Source organism: Chelonoidis abingdonii, chromosome 4, assembly GCF_003597395.2.
Source record: "Chelonoidis abingdonii isolate Lonesome George chromosome 4, CheloAbing_2.0, whole genome shotgun sequence".
Taxonomy (NCBI): domain Eukaryota; kingdom Metazoa; phylum Chordata; order Testudines; family Testudinidae; genus Chelonoidis; species Chelonoidis abingdonii.
Window position 1 is genome coordinate 123,044,799 of NC_133772.1, and position 21,852 is coordinate 123,066,650.

General features: G+C 43.0%; 1 protein-coding gene across 1 annotated transcript in view; it reads right to left on the reverse strand.

The window, feature by feature from the left end:
* Positions 1-3,550: 3,550 nt before the first annotated feature.
* CATSPERB (catsper channel auxiliary subunit beta) overlaps positions 3,551-21,852 on the reverse strand; it is an 86,936-nt gene continuing 68,634 nt past the window's right edge. The window contains exons 21-24 of the mRNA XM_075065861.1: positions 20,610-20,748; positions 16,643-16,743; positions 14,285-14,359; positions 3,551-3,760 (exon numbers count right to left, since the gene is read on the reverse strand). Coding sequence (XP_074921962.1) covers positions 3,551-3,760; positions 14,285-14,359; positions 16,643-16,743; positions 20,610-20,748 — 525 coding nt within the window. The remainder of the gene's footprint in view (positions 3,761-14,284; positions 14,360-16,642; positions 16,744-20,609; positions 20,749-21,852) is intronic.

The window sequence follows — 21,852 nt, forward strand, 5'->3', positions numbered from 1 at the left end:
TCTCTTGATCGTGTAGCCAAGCATCTCCAGGATTACAGAGGCTGTAGCGTATACCAGTTCATTGGTTTGAGTTATGTGGTAGTAGGGATTGTCATGAGGGCTCTATTGGCATCTTCTAACATACTATCTGATGGTACTTCTCCACTGAGCCTTGGTAATCGGTCTCGAGGATTGACTGTAGCTAGTTTCTCCATGATCTTATGCCTCATATCAGCTGCTGTGCTCTGCAATGGAGGGGTGGCAGTGAAGTTTCAGCTTCAGGTGTGGGGCTGCACATCCACTTGTTCTTCCAGGTCTTCTTGAGTCGGGATGTTAATGTGGAGTTGGTCTATCTCAAGCTGTGAGAGCAGCTGCAGCTTCCTCTTTACTATGTTGAAGCGCTGGGTAACTAGCTGTTTCTCAGTAAGTGTGGATGTAGATCTTTTGTCCAGCCAGAGTCCCCTCTTACGTTTCATATATCCCCTCTCATTAGGTCTACTGTTGTAGTAGCATTCCATCAATTCCAGGTTCTCTTGTCTCATCCATGAATGGTTTTTGTTCCAGTAGCCCACTTATCGTCAGATTGTTCTGGTTCCTCAACATCTGGCACGGACCTTGTTAATCCAGGCAACTTCCGAGCCGGCATGACTCTCCTAGTTCGTGTCATTCTCATATTTGAGGTACGCAGGTGAAGCATTAGGGGGTCTTTTGCCCAAGGACCCCTACTGGAAAGTTGGGTACCAACTAGGATTTGAACCCCAGTCTCTCGTATCAAAGGGCGGCGCTCTTAACCACTAAGCTATCCAGTCGCAATAGCAACTGGATATATATATATATATATATATATATATGGAACTTCCATAATATTAAGCATTACACTCAGATCTTTGAGCAAGGAAGCACATTGTGTCATTCTCCAGCTAACTAATCAGGCTAACATACTGAGTATTGATTGTCTTCTTTTAGGTTAATTTAAGGAGATCCCTCCTCAACCAAACCTCTACTGTAACCTAACATGCCCTGACCGCCCTCATTACCTCCAAATATACTATCTTCTCCCTTCTTCTAAACGCTTTCATGTATTGTCATGCCAGGTCCTTCTAGTTCCCTTTTCTTATCTTCCTTGTGGTGCACATCCCAACTAGGGCTGACTGGAAATTCCATTTTGTAAAAAAAATTCAAGATTTCAACATTTGTTTTTGTTCCACATCAGAATGAAAATGAGACCTTTCAAAAAAATTTCACAAAAAAACTATGACAGACCTCAGAATAGCTGATAACTATTTCAGATGAGTTGTCTTTTGCCAGGTGAGTCAATAACCATACCTGGGGTGATACCAACCCCAGAATATCCAATAACCATCCCAAGAGCGTGCCCTAATCACCGGGCTATAGCCTCAATCTCTCACCAACTGGAGTTGTTCCACTTTGTATTAATAATATAAAGAGCGGGCAGGGAGTGGGAGAGAGAGCATTCATGCAAGGGAGAACATTGTCTCTATAACCCAGTGATTAGGATACTCAACAGGTGTGCGGGAGATCCCAGCCCAAGTCTCTGCCCTGAATTAGGCAGAGCAGGGACTTGAACGTAGATCTCGCACAATCCAACTGTGTCCCCTAATCACTGAACAATTGGTTATTATGGAGTTGGGGTGTGTGCATGCCTCTCTTGATTGAAATTCTATTCTTGACAAATGTTTTGTTGAAATGAATATGTTTCCACAAAAAGTTTTTGGTTTTGACAAATTGGATTTTCCTGTGAAAAATGTTTTGTTAAAAAATTCCCAGCTAGTTCTAATCCCAGCCTTCTTTCTCTCTCCCTATGTTTTAAATTATGTTGTTGGATCCAGCTTTTCTTCTACTGGCTCCATGAATCCACCTAATTTTATATTGCACTCTAAAGTATATTCAAGCTCCAACACTCAAGATTTAAAGTGAAAGTGATCAAGTTCCTCTGGAGAAATAGGTGAACCACATATTAGATTGTATTGAATAGATAAAAGTAACAAAATGCCAGAAACTTGTGAGGATTCTCAAGAAGAATGAACTTTAGCTATGAATCTTGAAGGAACCTTTATTCATCCACTACTGGTAGTTACTCACCCACAAGAGGTTTTATTTTTTCAGTTTTAAGAGTGCATTGATCCTGCCCAGAAGGGGTTAAAAACAGCCCCAAAAGGGGGCTGTAGCTGGGGAAAGCAGCCTTTAGGCTGCTTTGATTGGGGAAGTGGCTGCAGCTGGGGCCACGCCCCAAACAGAGCAACAGGGCCTTATAGGAGGGCCAGGGAAGCCAGAAGAAAACAGACTCTCTCTGATTGGAGAGGGAGACAGGCCTGGCTGCTTGGGAACTCACCCAGGGGACCTAGAGGAAGGCAGGGCTGGGGAAAGGCCTTAGGAGCAGGGAAGCCCTAGACCAGCAACTCCCCAGGCTGTAGGGCCTAGTTCTAGGCCTCCTAGGTACTGGGCTTGCAGAGGGGCAGCCGGAGGGTGCGTAAAGGCAGCCAGTCCAAACCCAGTTGCCTATGATGAGTGGCCGATACTACAGTCTGCCCCAGTGAATGGGGGCTAGATGGAGACTGGGCAGTAGCCATCTACTGAGACAAAGTGAGGATAGAGGGTGGGGGACCCGGGAAGGGGAAACCCTCAGAGAAAGGGATGACTGCTAGGGGGCAGCGCTCCATGTAAAAGGGCACTGGGTCCAGGCAGGGACACAGGGCCAGAGGACAGGCGGATCACTGGCCTGCAGAGGGCGCTCCGGGCTGGAAACCGAGCTAATTCCCCAAAGACACCAGCAGGGGTCGCCACAGGGGTGAGTCTGTCATTTACAAGTGCTCATAACAATAAGGACCAACAAAACCTTGAGACTTGGATAGTGCAGACAGGATTATGCTGCAAGCTGCAGTAACATGCAGGGCATGCACACAGCAAGCACATCCAGCCATTGGATGGAAGAACACTAATTAGGCAAGTCTGTTCTTGTGTCTGTCCTTTAATAGCCAAATACAACAACCTTGAGTAATTTATACAGGTTGAACCTCTCTAGTTTGGTACCCTCGTGACCTGACCAGAGCCAAACCAGAGAATTTGCTGAACCGCGGGAGGTCAATATTGTAGCGAGCAGGTCTCTTTTTATTTTGCCGAGGTGAATAAACGGAACAATATCTGCAGCACTGCCTAGCCAAGGCTTCCCAGTTCTCTTCATAACAAAGTTTAAGTGTTGTTACAGACTTTTACTGTATTGGCACTCTCACTTATGTTAAGTAGTACCTTATTACAAATGAAGTTCTTTACAACATCTGAAAACACTTTCCTAATAAAATAATTTGTAAATGAATATATTTTCCTGTAGATTTCAATACATACATTTATAAAGAAACCAAATCCTGATGGAAAAATTACATATGTAAAAATATCAATGAAGGAAGATAGATAACATAACAATATTAAATAGGAATTACTTTCAACATATGTCTTGGGAAATGTAGGTAAGAGAGAGATTTAATGAAGGGAGATAGAATAACTTGCTATTGGGTATCACCTTGTATTTCATTTAGAAGTGTGGTTGTCTAACCTAGGAAGAAGCAGAAGTAACAGTTGCTGAGGTTTCAGACACCGATACTTTGTTCTTTTTCCTCACTTTACTTTTCACTTTGTTCCATATGTTTATTTTATATATTTGCAGCATAAATATGACAAAGATGATGCCTCCTACTAATACAGCTGTTACTGTGCTAACAAGATATTGTCCTGGGAAGGCCAAAGGAGCTTCATCAACATAAATCTGCAACAGAAAACATTTAACATATCCTTATATTGTCTTAATCTAACTACTAAAATACTATATCAAAGTTTCAACATGTCCTATTTATTATTTGTTAATACTGTTAGTGTGCTCAACAAAAAGAAAGAAAAGCGAGATTCTCTTCCCCGAGAGCTGACAATCATAGGACCTAGTTCTGCTTCATTGAAATCAGCAGAAGTTTTGCCATTGCTTCAATGGGACCAATGTTGGGGATTAAATTAGACAACTAAACAGTTCAGATATAATATTTTGGACTATATAAAAGTGGTCTAACTTCAGATTATGCACATGCCTTCTTACTTTGATGTATTAACAAACCTGGATAGGCTTCACAGAAGGTTTACTGTGTCTGATTCTTTCCTGGTATGACTCCACAAAAGAAGTCATACCAGAGATGAGTTTGGTTAGTATACTCTAGACTATCATTTTTTGTGAAGCATTATTTTGCACTTGTTATGCTCAGGACAGTCTTTTGTACAATATAAAAGGAAATACTTATCTCCTACGGAGAACACTGATCTTAGATATTATTTTAAGGACCATAATGTCCTTTAATGCAGTGGTTTTCAAACTGTGGGTTGTGACCCAGTACTGGGTTGTGGAATGTAAGGTACTGGGTTGCGGCGGCTCTGGTCAGCACCGCCGACCGGGCCGTTAAAAGTCCCATCGACAGTGCTGCCTGGCTAAGGCTGGCTAGTTCCTGCCTGTTCTGACACCGCGCTGTGCCCTGGAAGTGGTCAGCAGCAGGTCCAGCTCCTAGGCGGGGGGCCATGGGGCTCCATGCGCTGCTCCTGCCCCAAGCACCAGGTCCACACTCCCATTGGCTGGTTCCTGGCTAATGGGAGCTGGATGGGGGGGCAGTGTCTGCGTGTGAGAGCTGTACCGAGCCACTTGTGGGCCTCTGCCTAGGAGTCGGACCTGCTGCTGGCTGCTTCTGGGGTGCAGTGCGGTCCATGGGTGCTAGGACAGGCAGGGAGCCTGCCATAGCACTCCCACTGCACTGCTGACTGGGAGCTGCCCAAAGTAAGTCCGCGCCCCAACACCATGCCCCAGCCCTGTGGCCTCCCCCAACCCAGAGTCCCCTCCCTGCACCCTGAACCCCTCATTCCTTGCCCCACCCTGAAGCCCTCACCCCTGCACCCCAACCCTCTGCCTCAGCCCTGAGCCCCTCCCACACTCCAAACCCCTCATCCCCATTGGTTCACGGGCATCAATAATTTTCTTCAACTGGGTTGCCAGAGAAAAAGTTTGAAAACCACTGTTTTAATGAATGCAATTTGCCATGGCTATGGCTGTAAATATATTCTAGCAATTGCTTCAGTGAAATGAGAGTCTACACTTTTTAAAAAAAACCAGCAATCCTTTTACATAAAACTCCATGCTTTCAACCTTCACTAGTTAGTTAAGATCTTTGAAGTTGTGAAACAGTCTGTCTTAGAATCATAGATTATTAGGGTTGGAACGGAGATCATCTAGTCCAACCCCTGCTCAAAGCAGGCCCAATCCCCAAATGGCCCCCTCAAGGATTGAACTCGCAACCCTGGGTTTAGCAGGCCACTGAGCTATCCCTCCAAGTCTAATAGTTCTCTACACTCATCTCTCATAAAAATGGTTTCCTTGGCTAAATATTACATTATCTCTTCCTTCATCAGCAGCTTCCTCTTACAAATTCTGCTTAGCCCAGGCCTGCACAATTCGTAAAGTGGCAATGGCCATATTACTCAAAAGAAAACAGCTGAGGGCTGAAACACCCCAGCCCCGCTGAAACACTCCCCTCCTCAGTGCTGCCCAGCCCCCCTGAAACATCCCCCCCACTCCAGTGCCGCCCGGCCCAGCAGAAACACCCACCCCCTAGCGCCGCCCGCCCTGCGGAAACAAACCCTCCTTCCCCAACGCCTGCCCACTGAAACAGCTGTGGGCCGAAAAGGAAGGTGGGGGGAGGGAAAGAAATGGCATGCACAGGGTGACCAGATCACAGCAGTAAAATAGGACCCACCCCCTCCCTGCTCGGCCCCACCATCACACCCCTCTTCACCCCCTAGCCACCCACTGGCTTGCTGCGTCCCTCCTAGTCAGTCCCCCATCCACCCCTCTCCTCCTTTCACCTTCTCCCTCCCCCCCCTCCTCCTTTCACCTTCTCCCTCCCCCCCCTCCTCCTTTCACCTTCTCCCTCCCCTGCCAGAAACCCCCATGCCTGCTCTTAGAACCCCTGCTGGCTCACTGCTCGCCTCTTTGCCCCCCCCCCCCGCCCCCAAGTATAAAGCCTCATTCAAAGACCCAGGGGTCACTATATTACTTCATGCAGCAGTCAATCAATGCAGTTGCAGATAACTCTCTGCATTATGCATTTTTGTATAACTTTTATATGACTTTGTATTGAACCTTGGTAATATGTTATAGCAGGCCCCTAAGGTCGTATAATTAAGGTAAAAGAAAAATGTCTTTTTGCTAGAAGTAGAATAAGATTATCCCCCCACTGTGGAATCAAATGCCCTGTTGAATGAATGAGGCGTGAATGAGGAAGGCGTGGAAGGCAGGCACCTCCAGACAGCTGCAACCCTTGGAAAGGGGCCGGGAGCCAGACCACCGACAATCAAACTTGTTAAGTGGGATGACTAGAGAAAAGCAGACATACTGATGGCCTCTGTGGTTAGAAGCAAGCACCTTCCTTTGTAGCATTGAGACAACCCCCAGCCCAGAGAAAAGCAGCAAAAAGGACCAACAGACACAGTCCCAGATTTTGAATCTGGGAGATTTGCCCCCCTCCAGCCACTGACTCGCCACTCGCCTCTTCACTCCCCCCCAAGTATAAAGCCTCATTCAAAGACCCAGGGGGTCACTATATTAATGCACACAGCAGTCAATCAATGCAATACCAAAAATTAAAATACTGAAAATGGATGCCCCCTTCCATCTACGACTTGCTGCTCACCTCCTCACCCCCGCACCCCAAGTATCAGGAGCAGCAGGTTTGTAGAAATTTTGGTGGTGCCCATAATGCTCAGAGCCTGCCCCCTTGAACTCCGCCCCCCATCTGCCTAAGGCTCTGTGAGGGAGTTTGGGTAGGGGGAGGTGGTCTGGGGTGCAGGCCCTGGGTTGGGGCAGGGGATTGGGGTGTAGGACGGTTGAGAGGTTGGGCTTTGGGATGGAGTCTGGGGTGCATGCTCTGGGATGGAGTTTGGGTGCTGGGTGCAGGCTCTGGACTGGGGCAAAAGGTTGGGGTGCAGGATGGGTGGAGGGGTGCAGGCTCTGGGAGGAAGTGCGGAGGGCTGGGTGCAGGCTCTGGGACAGAGTTTGGGGGCTGGAGAGGGGGTGTGGGCTCTGGGAGGGGATGCTGGGTGCTGGGGGAAGGGGACTGCCATCACATGTGGCTTCCTTCCTCCTCTGCTGCCCTTCACCATAGCCTCACTGGGGGTGGGGGATGGGGCTGCCCTTTGCCCAGTGTTTGCAGGAGTGGTGGCTGGGTGGGGGTGGTGGATCACAGTGTCAAACACTCACCGAAGGCCCAGCAGCTGCTCAAGTGAGTGAGGTCCATTGCAGATGATCCTGTCTCCTGTTGGAAGCCCCTTTGGCGTCTCCTCCAGGTGGGTGCTGGGGGAGGGGAGGGCTGCAAAGCACGTGTGTGCCTCCTTCCACTCCCCCACGTGCAACAGCCAGCTGCCTCAGCCTGCTGCCAGTGTCTCTTGTTGCCATAGGCAGAAGCAGCTGGGAGAGCTGTGCACAGCTTTTGTTCCGGCAGTGACGCTCTGGGGGTGAGGGTGGGGGCCCGCACAGTGAGCCCACCTACTCACCCCCCGCAGGCTGCACAGTGAGCCCATGTGGGTCACATGCGGCCTGGGGTCCATGTGTTGTGCAGGCCTGGCTTAGCCTATGATTCATCTTGACCAGCTACACAGAGGTAAAATTACATCTTGACATGACAACACTAGGATTCTACAATGTATTACCTATCTTGCTGTAAGAAAAATACCTGTTTTTCCAACGTCATTGATGCCTATCAAATCCTAACTATAATTCTTAAAGATATAAAAGCTGTTGCTATCTAATCTGCCCACCTAAGTATTTCTAATACACTCATAACCATAATATCCAAGCACAAATTTATGGTTAGTAAATAAAATCTTTCTTCTGGGTTTTCCATCACTGAAATTGCTTTGGTTCTCTAAGCAGTTGCATTGGAAGACTGGCAAAAATGCCCTAAAAACTTAATTCTTAATCAAGCAGTGCCATGAACTGAACCATGTTAGGAACATAGCAAGAGATTGTACTCATGATCTGAAACCCTCTCTGCTTTGCCCTTTCTTCCTGACTGTCACCACCACCACCAGCCTCCTCATTGCTCACTAACCTAAGGGTCATCTTTGATTCCTTCCTTTCTCTTGACTTGCACATCAAGGCTATGTCCAAACCCTGCCACTACTGCCTCCATCATCCAAAATCTGAACATTTCTTTCTTCACTAATGCTCTGACCCAGGCTCTCAGCATCTTCCATGTTCAGTACTGCAACCTCTTTTTCTCTGGCCTCCCTCATACTCAAATCAGCGCCCCCCCCCCCCCAGTCTGTACAAAAAGTCGCTGCTGGTGTCCATCTTCCTTGGCCATGGCTTTGACCACATAATCATCCCTTCTTTGGATCCTTCCTACCATGGGGCTCTCACTTACAGGGGTGCTGGAACAATTTGTATAGTGGGGGTGCTGAGACCCACTCAACCAAACTGTAAATCCTGTCTCTGATGGAAACTACTTCAAGCCAGGGGGTGCAGGAGCACCCCCAGCACTCCTAGTTCCAGCACCTATGCTCACTCAGCCACTGTATTAAGTTCAAGTTTCTTGTTCTTCCTATCAAGACTAGTTATGGAGCTCCCTCTCCCTATCTATCTGATCTGATCTCTGCTTGCATCACTCCCCGCCTCATCTGCTCTTCCAGTGATGCCAGCTTCAAGGCCTCATATTCAGCTTCTCAGACAGATGTCTATACACTTTCTTCCACTTTGTTCTTTAAACAGGGAATGCTCTTCCTAAGTTGATTCATAAAACCACTACTCATCCCTTCTTACAAATCTCTCTCCAAGACCCATCTCTGTCACAACACCTACAACAAATATTCTAGCATAGAACAGCTAGGTTCAAAGCTGCGAGGGAGGCAAAGTGAGAAGATGGAGTGGGGAAATGTATTTTTGTAAATAAAACAATTATGTAGAAGTTACAGAATCATACAAGTGTAGGACTGGAAGGGACCTCAAGAGGTCATCTAGTCCCAGTCCCCTGCCATCAAGCCAGGACAATTTCTGATGGGTATTTGTCTAAACTGTTCTTAAAAACCTCCAGTGATGGAGATTCCACAACCTCCCTTGGCAATATGTTCCAGTGCTTAACTACCCTGACAGTCAGGAAGATTTTCCTAATGTCTAACCTAAACCACCCTTGCTGCAGTTTAAGCCTATTGCTTCTTGTTCTATCCTCAGAGATTAAGTAGAACATTGTTTCACCCTCTTCCTTGTAACCTTTTATGTACTTGAAAACTGTTATCATGTCCCTACCCTCAGTTTTCTCTTTTCCAGACTAAACAAACCCATTTTTGTCAATCTTTCCTCATAGGTCATGTTTTCTAGATCTTTAATATTTTTTTCTCTCCTATGGACTTTCTCCAATTTGTCCACATCTTTCCTGAAATGTGGCATCCAGAACTGGACACAATACTCCAGTTGAGGCCTAATCAGCATGGAGTAGAGCAGAATTACTTCTTGTGTCTTGCTTACAACATTCCTGCTAATACATCCCAGAATGATATTTGCTTTTTTTGCAACAGTGTTGCACTGTTGACTCATATTTAGCTTGTGGTCCACTATAACCTCAGATTTCTTCCCTAGCTAGTCATTTCCCATTTTGTATGTGTGCAACTGATTGTTCCTTCCTAAATGGAATACTTTGCATTTGTCCTTATTGAATTTCATCCTATTTATTTCAGGCCATTTCTCCAGTTTGTCCAGATCATTTTGAATTTTAATCCTATCCTCCAAAGCAGTTGGAACCCCTCCCATCTTGGCATCATCCACAAACTTTATAAGTGTACTCTCTATGCCATTATCTAAATCATTAATGAAGACATTGAACAGAACTGGACCCAGTGGGACCCCATTTGACATGGGATTCCAGCTTGACTGTGAACCACTGATAACTACTCTCTGGGAATGGTTGTCCTACTAGTTATGCACTCACCTTATAGTAGCTCCATCTAGATTGCATTTCCCTAGTTTGTTTATGAGAAGATCATGCGAGATAGTATCAAAAGCCTTACTAAAGTCAAGATATACCACATCTACCACTTCCCCCCATCTACAAGGCTTGTTACCCTGTCAAAGAAAACTATTGGGTTGGTTTTACATGCTTTGTTCTTGACAAATCCATGCTGACTGTTCCTTATCACCTTATTATTTTCTAGGTGTTTGCAAATTGATTGCTTGATTATTTTCTCCATTATCTTTCTAGGTACTGAAGTTAAGATGACTGGTCTGTAATTGTCTGGGTTGTCCTTATTCCCCCTTTTATAGACTGGCACTATATTTGCCTTCTTCCAGTCCTCTGGAATCTCTCTCATCTCATGAGTTTTCAAAGATAATTGCTAATGGCTCAGATATCTCCTCAGTTAGCTCCTTGAGCATGCTAAGATGTATTTCCTCAGGCCCTGGTGACTTTAAGACATCTAACTTGTCTAAGGTCTTGGCTACACTGGCGCTTTACAGCGCTGCAACTTTCTCGCTCAGGGGTGTGAAAAAACACACCCCTGAGCGCAGCAAGTTACAGCGCTGCAAAGTGCCAGCGTAAACGCGGCTCCCAGCGCTGTAAGCTAATCCCCATGAGGAGGTGGAGTACCTGCAGCACTGCGAGAGCTCTCTCCCAGCACTGGCGCTGCGACCACACTTGCATTTCAAAGCGCTGCCGCGGGAGTGCTCCTGCAGCAGTGCTGTATGGCTGCAAGTGTAGCCATACCCTAAGTAATTTTTAACTTGTTCTTTCTCTAGTTTAGTCTCAGTTCTTACCTCATTTTCACTGATGTTCACTATGTTAGTTGTCCAATTGTTACTATCCTTTTGAGTGAAAACTGAAACAAAGACGTCATTTAGCTATTTCCACATTTTCTGTTATTGTCTGTCCCTACTCACTGAGTAACAGGCCTACCCTGTCCTTGGTCTTCCTCTTCCTTCTAATGTATTTGTAGAATTTTTTCTTATTGCCCTTTACGTCTCTAGCTAGTTTAATCTCATTTGGTGCTTTGGCCTTTTTAATTTTCCTCGCGTTGTGTGTTCATATTCATCCTTTGTAATTGACCTAGTTTCCACTTTTTGTATGATTCTTATTTGAGTTTCAGACAATTAAAGATCTGCTAGAAGAGCCAGGATGGTCTCTTGCCATACTTCCTGTCTTTGCTGCCCAGCAAGATAGTTTGCTCTTGTACCCTTAATAATGTCTCCTTGAAAAAGTGCCTACTCTCTCAAACTGTTTTTCCCCTTTGACTTGCTTCCCATAGGATCTGATTTCCCAACTTTCTGAGTTTACTAAAGCCTGCCTTCTTGAAATCCATTATCTTTATTGTGGTGTTTTCCCTCCTACCACTCCTTAGAATCATGAACTGTATCATTTCATGATCACTTTCACCCAAGCTGCCTTCCACTTTCAAATTCTTAGCCAGTTCCTCCCTATTTGCCAAAATCAAATCTAGAACAGCCTTTCCCCAGTTGCTTTCTCTACCTTCTGAAATGAAAAATTGTCTCCAGTGTATTCCAAGAACTTGTTGGATAATCTGTGCCCTGCTGTATTATTTTCCCATACAGATGTCTGTGAAGTTGAAATCTTCCATCACCACCAAGTCCTGTGCTTTGAACGATTTTGTTAGTTGTTTTAAAAAAGCCTCATCCACCTCTTTTTCCTGAACAGGTGGTCTATTGTAGGACCCCTACCATGACATCACCTTTGTTGTTTTTTTTAACCTCTTTTACACTTACCCGGAGACTTTCAACAAGTCTGTCTCCTATTTCCATCTCAAACTCAGTCTGAGTGTATATATCCTTGATATACAAGGTAACACCTCCTTCCTTTTTTCCCTGCCTGTCCTTCCTGAGTAAGTTGTACCCTTCTATACTGACATTCCAGTCATGTGTATTATCCCACCAAGTCTCTCATATACACCTTCTCTCTCCACCCTTAATATATCACTTGTGTTCTTTCACTATGGAGCAGGGATTATGTATCTATTTTATGGATTTGTATATCACTCAACATAATGGAGCCCTGATCCTGATTTGGGCCTCTAGGTGCTATGTTGCCCCTCTGTAAAATGGGGATAATGATATTGACCTTTTCTTAAAGTACTTTGAGATCTATGGATAAGTGCTATAGAAGTACTCACGTGTTATTATTGTTAGTAGCAGTAGTTACATAAAATAATGAATAATAATAATATGCACATAAATGGGACCCTCTGCATGTGCAGCTCTTTCACTCCACATGGAAAAAGGGTCAGCTACCTCAGCAAAAGCATTCCACTTGGAGAGCTCTCTGCAGATGTGGGCATCAGCAAGCGGGAATGTAATCCGTGTGCCTAATAGGGCGATAGCTCTTTAAGAGACTCATTGGGGGAGGTAGAAGTGAATAGTGTCTGGATCATTGTTGCCTGGCAGATTTAGCATTCCACATCCAGAAGCTTCTGGATCTGGGAGTGGAAGTTTTGGGTATGCTCCAATAGGTTCCATATTGCTGGGGTCAGACTCCATAAGGGCAAGCAGTCAGGGCAGCTGCTTTACAAAGGGCCATGTCCCCTGTGTGAGTTGACAGAAGCTGAGCCCAGGAGCAGAAAGCAGGCGGTTGTCCCTAACTCTGAAGCATTTTGCAGCAGGTTAGTAATATTGTTAACCCTCTAAAAGGGAAGCATGGGCAATGTCAATTACAGCAAATTTTATTTATATTGTATAGAAAATTAATTATAGCAAATTGGGAGGGAAAATAACTTCTACGTTAGTTGTATGCTTTGAATGTTTTGATTTTAGCTAAACTGTTCTAGCTAAATTGTCCCAACTAATATGACTCACCAACTTTTCTTTAAATGTAGTAATGGGAAAAGAGTCATTTATATTTTGTTATTCTCAGTTTTGTATTTTCTTGTAACAGGGTTTTTTTTAAATCTGTACACTTAACTGAGTGATTGGTTAACCAGTTAGCTGACTGGCTAACAGTGATTTCAGCAGCAGAAGAGTCTACATGGATTCCAACTGAATCTTCCTATAAGCAAGTGGAGGGGTGTATAGATTTGTTGATCAAAAACTCTAATGAAGATGTAGGTGAACTAAACCTAAGCTTTTGTGGACTTAACTGTTCAGATCTTAATTTGTTTTCTTTATTTATATTTATGTATAACTGTGGATTATAAAATAGCCATGTTATGCTGTAAAAATTAGATTGTTCCTTTATAGTAAGATTTTATAAAGTTATTTAATTAAATGCATTTCTTTAGTTCCTTTTGGAACTTGAATGTGGGGAGGTTGACCCTGTGCAATCCTTGCTGAAAATCCTTAGAGACTGAACTCTGGGTCTCCAGCTACTTTTCTATGGGAGTTGGGGTTTTTAGGTGTTGAAGAAGGGCAATGAAGTAAACTCTGGCCCACTCAAAGGTTACAGGAAGGGGACTGGAGATTGTATTTATTTGCATTCATTAACTTTCCATGCTTTTTGTAATCCCTTTTGAAGTGTGAATTCTGGGAATGGATAGGCCAGGCACCATACTGACCAGGGAGCCAGGACAGAGCTGCAGGAGTCCCATACCTTCTGCAGAGAGTGGCTTAGTACGAATGGGACACTGTACCCATTTGATACTTGCTTTCTTCCTCTGGCTTACGACCACCAAAAATAGAATGGCCAGCTATTTAAGGAAGCTGAAACTCACTTTTTATTGCCAGTATCTACTTCCTGTTAATTTGCGCAGTCACTTGGAATCTGGTCATCCTCAGCTGCCATCAGGGCCGGCCCCAAGCACCAGCTTATCAAGCAGGTGCTTGGGGCGGCAACTCCGGAGCAGGGCGGTACTTTCAGGTATTCGGCAGCAATTCGGTGGAGGGTCCCTCACTCCTGCTCGGAGCGAAGGACCTCCCGCTGAATTGCCGCAGATCGCGATCGCGGCTTTTTTTTTTTTTTTTTTGGTCTGGTTGGGGCGGCAAAACCATTGGAGCTGGCCTTGGCTGCCATCGTGCAACTCTTATATACCTCCTTTGGAGAGTTGCAAGGCCCAGCAACTTCCACAAAATCCTGTGGAAATTTTGGGCTCTGGGACACATCTGAGGAAGACCAGTTGTATGAATGGCAGAATGTGGGGGCAGTATCCCTGTTTTACAAAATGTGTAAATCCAAGTTTGGCAAGTACACCTTTTGTGCCAGCTCTCGTCTTTCATCTGAAATGCTATGATCATTTTTTTAAAGTGACATTTGTTGAAATTATGGGCTATTTACTGTACCTGAAATTCATCAAGTAGATTACAAAAGGAGACTCCAGGAATAGTTGCTACCCTGAAATGAAAAAGCTCAGACCCCTGTGAAAACAAAACGAAACAGCATTGATGGATCTCTTGTTTTAAGAACAAAAATTTGTTTAATTAAAGAAAATACATATTGAAGGCCCCGTTGAGCAGAAACACGCACAGAAAGCATTTTCAACTGGTTCCTTGAAACTTTTTTGCAGTTTTGCATGAAAAGTTGGCAAAAGTAAGAGCAACTAGTGAGGGACAAACCTATTTTGCTTGCAGATGCAGTAGGGCAGGGGATAAATTGGGGCCATCAGTGGGCTGACAATCTTCCTCTAACAGTGTGTGATTCCTTGATTGTGGTGTGCATCAACATAAAATTGACAAGGGGTGGGGAGCAGACCATGAATAGAGCCACTGCAAACCACATGTTTTCTCCAGAGGTTGCTCCTAAAATCTAGAGGGTCATCTTCATTTCCCTCATTATCAGAGAAGACTCAGCAGCAGGACAGCATGGGGGCAAAGGGAACAGAATACTCTTGCCTACTTCCAATTCCACTTCAGAATAGCTGATGTGGAAATCAAAAGACTGAGTAGTTCCCAATCCCATTAGCACTCTAGGACAAAATAGAGTGTTTTTTACATTTTGAAGGGGCAGAGAAAATGGGTTCTACTGCTTCAAAACATGCAGAGTGGATCGCTCTCAGAAAGTGGCATTTCTAAGTAGATTTACTAGGAAATGGGGCCATAACTGGTCCCCTGAATACCTTACTAGAAAATGCCAGTGTTGGTTTCTGCTTCCATAAATGGCCTAGTTTTGAAAGGGCAATCTAACTTCTGAAAGAAGTTAAATGAAAAACCAAGTGTTAATCTTAGCCCCAGTATAAATGGCCATAAATTAATTGAAGTTACACCTGGGCTGAATTTGGCCCATACTCTTTTATACAGAAGAAAAGTGTAGGACTCTCCCAAACACACCAAAATCTTTCAAAATTTAATTTTTAATCTGTGCTTAATATTATTTTAATATATTTATTGAAAACTTTAGAAGAAAGCAACAAAGCTAAAATATGCAAAGAATATTTTTAATGAAATGCTACTTCATTTTAATAAAATTATTTAAAAAAACATTTTGGAAGAAAGGGCTTCTAGAGTACTAGGCAGGAGAGCTGTTTGAGAATTTTCCATTAGAATGATTTTTCAACTGAAAACAAAAATAAAGTTATGCCAATATTTTTGATTTTCCATAGAAAAAATGAAATGACATTTTTTTGGACTAGTTTAACCAGAATTAGAATATTTTGTTTAATGAACTGCACCAAAACATTTAACTTCAGATCAGTTAATACAAGATATAAACTGTATGTCCCTAGCACATGGCCTTATGGGAATTGTAGACTGGTTCCCTGAAAGAACCCACAATGCAATGTAGATCCAGCTCACCAAGCTAGGGAAATGAATTTAATGTTGATCTGACTTGAAAGAAGCTTTTGGGTCATTTCAACAAAACAAAATGAAACATTTAGATTTCAGAAATGTCAAAATGTTTTGATTCTATCAACAATGAAAAATGTTGAAATGAAACATTTTGAAGTTTCTGCAGTGAAAATTTTCAGAATTTCCATTCAGCAAAAAAATATAGAAATTTCAAAGTTTCATCCTATGTGCTCATATAGTTTGACCTCTTGCATACTACAAGTCATAGAACTACCCCCCAAATTTCTTATGGGATGGAACTGAAATTCCAAATTTTGCTCAGCTCTAATATGCAGTTTTGATATTTAAAAGTTTAGGCAAAATATTTAAAAGTGGCTTCGAAAGACTGTACCCAGAATTTTGTATACCAGGAGCAATTTAGAGGGTTATTAAAACCGCTTAGAAAACATAATCCATGGATAGATTAGATTAGATTAGATAGATAAAATAGATTAGATTGATAGATCAAATATGCCCTTATTTACTAATCAGTATTTTTTCCAAAGGAACATCTGCATATACAACAGGCTGGTGAAATAAGTGATGGTAATGTCTTGAACAAAACTTATAAAGTAACATAGTCAAAAGGATCATATATGAAACAACTACCAAAATACTTTCTTTACTATCTAAAGGATCAGCACCTTTAAAGCCTACATATGGTATGGTCATAAAGTATAAAAGACAGTTTATTCAGATTACAGATGGGTCTGATCTATGAATGGGTGTGCTTGGATCTCAGTTTTATACCAAAAGGAAGTTTGTATTCAGATCAGAACTTCCTCAGAGTTGAATGGTGTTTGGATATGTAGTTTTAATTCACGCCCATTTTTGTCCAATATTTATTTTTATCTGAAATAAAAAAAAACAACTTACATATATGTTTAGGGCTAGGCCTTCTGGATTATACAGTGTAATGTTGAGTTTATCAGCTAAATATGCTCTCATTTTTAACATGCTTGGTGTTTCATTGGTACCTGTAAAACAGTAGAGTTATTCCATTTTTTCTTTCCCCCACATTTTTTACATAATTCCATTTTCTATATTACGGGTAGTTGGTAATATAGGTTCTATGACTCACAGACAGACAAGGGAAGAGGAATGTGTTAGCCTGTTTAGTCTAAAGGATGCATACATCCGACGAAGTGGGTATTCACCCACAAAAGCTCATCCTCCAATACGTCTGTTAGTCTATAAGATGCCACAGGACTCTTTGCTGCTTTTACAGAACCAGACTAACACGGCTACCCCTGTGATACTCAGTACTATGAGAGGTGCTCAGAATCTTGTAGGATCCAGCCGTTATGTAGTTTTGATCACTCTCCTATCATTGAGTTTCTGAGCATCACAGAGAAAGGATAATTGGGAAATTTTTGCCTTCTTGTTTAAAAAAAAAAGTCTCCCTTTTCTTGAAAAATTTCCCTGCATCCACAAAAACATACAGACGGGGGAATCCAATTATACAGTATTACAAAAAAGCAAAATAAAGGAACATACTTTAAGGTTGCTGTTGCAGATAGTGCAACTGCATGCAGTATCTTTGGGGATCTTATTGTATTAAGTTTCAAATGTTTATGTATCATTGTAGGCCAAAGACTGTATGCAACTCCATGGGACAAGGTTATCAGAGCTCCTCCAGGAACTCAGAACGTGTGTGTGTGATCACTCCAGGCTCACAGATTGTAAACAGCTCTAGAGGTGTACTCTCTAATGGAGTTGTTTGTATATACTGGTTTAGGGCTGAGTTTAAAAAGACTTGTGTGTGTCTTTTGCATCTGATTTAAAAAAATGGTCAGGACCTTAGGTCCTAGAGAGGACCCCAGCCCTTGCTGAAAAGTTGGAAAGACTTTGGCTTACTAGTACCCATAAGATTTCTAGTTGATTCCTGGACCGTTTAGTGCATGTTTAAATCTGTTCATTGATTTTTTTATATGTTTTCTCTGTGATGCTTTTGGCTAAGAATAAATGTACTTTGCTTTGGAAGAGCTGTGTGGTCACTGGTGAGAACATTGTCCTTGGACAATGCTGGCCATTAGGTGCCCTGGCCTGCTGGGGATATCACAGTGGATGGCATGGGCTGTGCAGCCTTAAAACTCCTTATCAGGAGGGAGAAATAAGCACCGATCTCCACCTAAGAGATGTGATGGCTGAGAGCCTGAAATCTTAAGTGGGTGCCCTTGAGGGACCATGGAGGGGAAATACAGGTGCAGTTATCCTGAAACTCTGACAGTTGCTACAGATGACAACTTCAAACTAAAGGGCTTTACACTTTATTATTTATATAGGCTAAGCTGTGTACCCCATAAGAGCAGCATATTAAGCTGCTAGGATATGTGTGCCACCATAAAGATTCCTCTGCCGGCAGCACCAAATGGGAACTCTGAGGGGCAGATTTTCCGATCACACAGTGGAAATCAGGTTTTCAGGTTTTCTGATTTTTAACAAAAATCAATAGGGTTCTGCCCTCTGAGGGCTACAGCATTCCCTGAAATGTTGCAGTGCCCTTATCTTATGTAGTATCACAACCCTTCAAACCAAAGCTTATGTGATTGCTAAGGACCCAGCAGGATTGTCTGCTGAAACAGGTGTGGAAGTGATAGAAATGCAGTCTCTATCTTGAACCTGAACGTCCTGGCCTCCTAGAGCACCACCCTCTGAGGACTTCAAAGCACTTTCCAGACCCGAGGGGATTCCCTCTAGGCCAACAGGAGACAAAGGAAAATAAGATTCATTACAGGCAGTTCCTGCTACTTTGAGCCACTCCTGCTCCTCAGTCTGTCCGTGACCTTCCCACCACTCAGACTTGCAATCTCCATGCTGCCTTTTACTCCACTGTGTCACCGAGGGCTAGTCTGCTATTGAATCCCCTCTGTTCTTCCTCCTCACCCCTCAACCTCTGCTCCCTGCCTTGGTCATCTCTTCATTTGACTCCTGCATAGGGTTACCAGATAACAACTGTGAAAAAATGGGACAGGGAGTTGGGGGTAATAGGTGCCTATATAAGAAAAAGTCTCAAAAAATGGGACTGTCCCTTTAAAAATGAGACATCTGGTCACCTTACTCCTGCGGCCTTCTCTTCTCTGGCCTCAGGGCCTCTCCTCTTGCTCCCCTCAGCTTAGTTAAAATGCTGCTGCTAAAATTATCTTCTTCCCATGTGACTCTAGTCATGTCACTCATTTTTTTTTTTGATCCCTGAACTGTCGTCCCTGAAACTTCTTCATCAAGGTCATATTTCTCTTCACCTGCTAGGCCCTACCCAGCTCCACTCCCTCCTGCATCTCCTCCTGCTCCCCCCCTCACTCACCCAAGATTCTCTCCTCACCACCCCTTTGTATCCTCCCTATCACCTTTATTCCCCATTCTGTGCAGAAGTCTGTCCATAGTCCCATATGTCACGTGACTGCCCCTCCTCCTTTTTCATCTCCCCCCCAGAGCTCACTTCTGCCAACCCTGCCTCTGGAGAGATTCTTACATACAATGTTACAGACAAGCAAGAAGAAGTGCAAGAGAGTTGAGTGTAAGGTGAGTCACCTAATATTTCTCTCAATTTCTTTTTACTTATAATATGGTACTTCAAATTTAATGAATAAAAATATTATTTTTGTTGCTCCATAGGTATTCATGCTTCTTGATATACAAAGAGAAAAATATGGTTCCTGCACTGAGGAGGTTAGAAAATATATTATACTGATAGCCCAATGAATAAAAACAAATCACAGTGAAAGCAGGAAAGCAAGAGCAATAACAGAAAACAAGGAAAAGGGAATAATATTCTTGCAGGAGCATTATTTTATTATTTAAATGCAACTGTTCTTAAGCAATGCTCAGAAAGGAGGTTGGTTCCCAGGTATTTTGCTACTACACCTCTACCCTGATATAACACAACCCGATGTAACATGAATTTGAATATAATGCGGTTAAGCAGTGCTCTGGGGGGGGCGGGGCTGTGCACTCCGGTGGATCAAAGCTAATTCGCTATAGCGTGGTAAGATTTTTTGGCTCTCGAGGACAGCGTTATATCGGGGTAGAGGTGTATATATGGCCAAACAGAAATGATTTAATGGCGATTTTGTTCAATCATTTCTTTTAGAAATGGTAATGGATTAACCTAGGCAGCTAATATGTTTGATTACACTCTGCATCCTAATTTGGACAAATTTAAATCCTTCTGTTCTAATATTATGATGTTAATTTTTATTTGATTACAACAGCTCTCAGAGAACCACATCAGCATTAGGACCCATGGGCTAGACTCTGTACAAATACACTTAAAGCCAGCGTCCCTGCCTTGAACAGCTTGCATAATTTTTAAATTTGAAGACCCATGGGTGAAATCCTATCTACTGTGAATTTTGCCATTGACTTCTATTGGGCCAAAAATTCAATAGCTCCAACCCTGCAGTACCTCGTGCAAGTAAAACTCCCACAGTCTTCAATGTGTCTGTGGAAGGAGATCCAGTTGGGACCTATGTGACATTTTAAATGTTAGGGGGTTGAATCCTGCTCCCATTTAACTCAATGGTAAATGGCTGGGGTTTTACATTTTCCTCTTGCATCTTTTACTCTGTATTTTTAACAGTGGAATGTCTTGGCTGAGAGAAATCAGACAATGCTCAGTCTCACAGCCCTCCGCTGTCCTTCTTGACCACTAAGACAGATCTAGTACATACATCAGTGGTTAAACAGGAGTCCTTGTCTGGATCCGTTAAGAAAATAGATGAGAAAGGAAAGGTAAACTTCCAGCAGAAATGCCCATTTAGAGAGAAGTCTTACAGATTTTAACATTTGTTCCTAGTCTTGTCTGCTATCAAAAAGAACTTTTCTGCAAATCCTCTATCCATACCTGCAACTTCCCAGTTTGTCCTATGGTTAACCTCTGTGACTGTGACAAAAAAGGGAGATACCAGTGGTGTATATTCATTCTCACTGTCAACTCTGAAATGGACTGGAAGTCTTGTAACTGGATATTTCATCCTCAAAGCCTAAAATTGAAGTTGCATATTACTATTTAGTTACATTTAAAATAAAAGATTGTGTTGCTTCTTTAATTCACTCATTAAACACTGAAGCCTCACTGTGATGGGGGTGTGTCATAAACAGATAGTTAAGGGTTAATGATGGCCTCTTATACTGTAAAGGGTTTAAGAAGCTCAGAACATGGCTGCCCTGACAGATAGGACCAATAGACAAGTCTTTCAGATCTTTGATGGGAGGAGTCTTTTTTTTGTAGCTTTTGTTTTGGAGTTGTTTGGATGTTCCTTTGGGACTATAGGGGCGAACATCAATTCCAGGCTCTCCAAATCTTACTGAACCAGTTCTCAGTTTCAAAACTTGTAGTAACAGTCAGCAATGTTTGTGTTAGTCTTATTTGTTTTTCAATAATATAATGTTCTTTTTGCTAAAGGGATTTTACCTCTTTTGCTGTATTTGAACCTAAGGCTAGATGGGGTCCTTGGGCTTATATGAATTGTTACCTATAAATATATCTTCTCCTGATTTTACGAGATAGATTTTCTTTCTTTCTTTTATTAAGACTTATTTCTTTAATACTGATAACTGATTTTCCTTGTTTTAGATCAAGGAGGATGGATCTGGATAGACGATTGGTGGGAGAAAGAGGGGGGTAGGTAGATTTTCTCCTTGTTAAGATCCAAGGGTGGATCTGTGCTTCACAGGGATTGGTGAAGTTCTTCAAGGCTACCAGGGAGGGAACTTTTAGGGGGACAGAATGTATCCAACTCTTAAATTCTGGATAGTGGCATGATACCGATCTAGTGCTATAAACTTATATCAAGTTGTCATAGCAGCCCCAATCTGTACCCTAAGATGTTTCGAGTGGAAGGAACCTTGACAGGTGTCTATACCCCATTACAATGTAACAAAGTTACAGGCCATCTGAAGCTCAATTAGCCCACCTGACCGCTGGAGGACATCAGAGATATATTTGTTATTAGACCCAGCTGGGATAATGATAAAAGAGAGGAACTGAAGACTAGAGGGAGGTCCCAGACAGAGAACCAGAGAAAAGGCAGTGAGATTTCCTGTCTGAGGGAGGCCTGGGAAGCAGATGAAAGAAGCTCAGGATG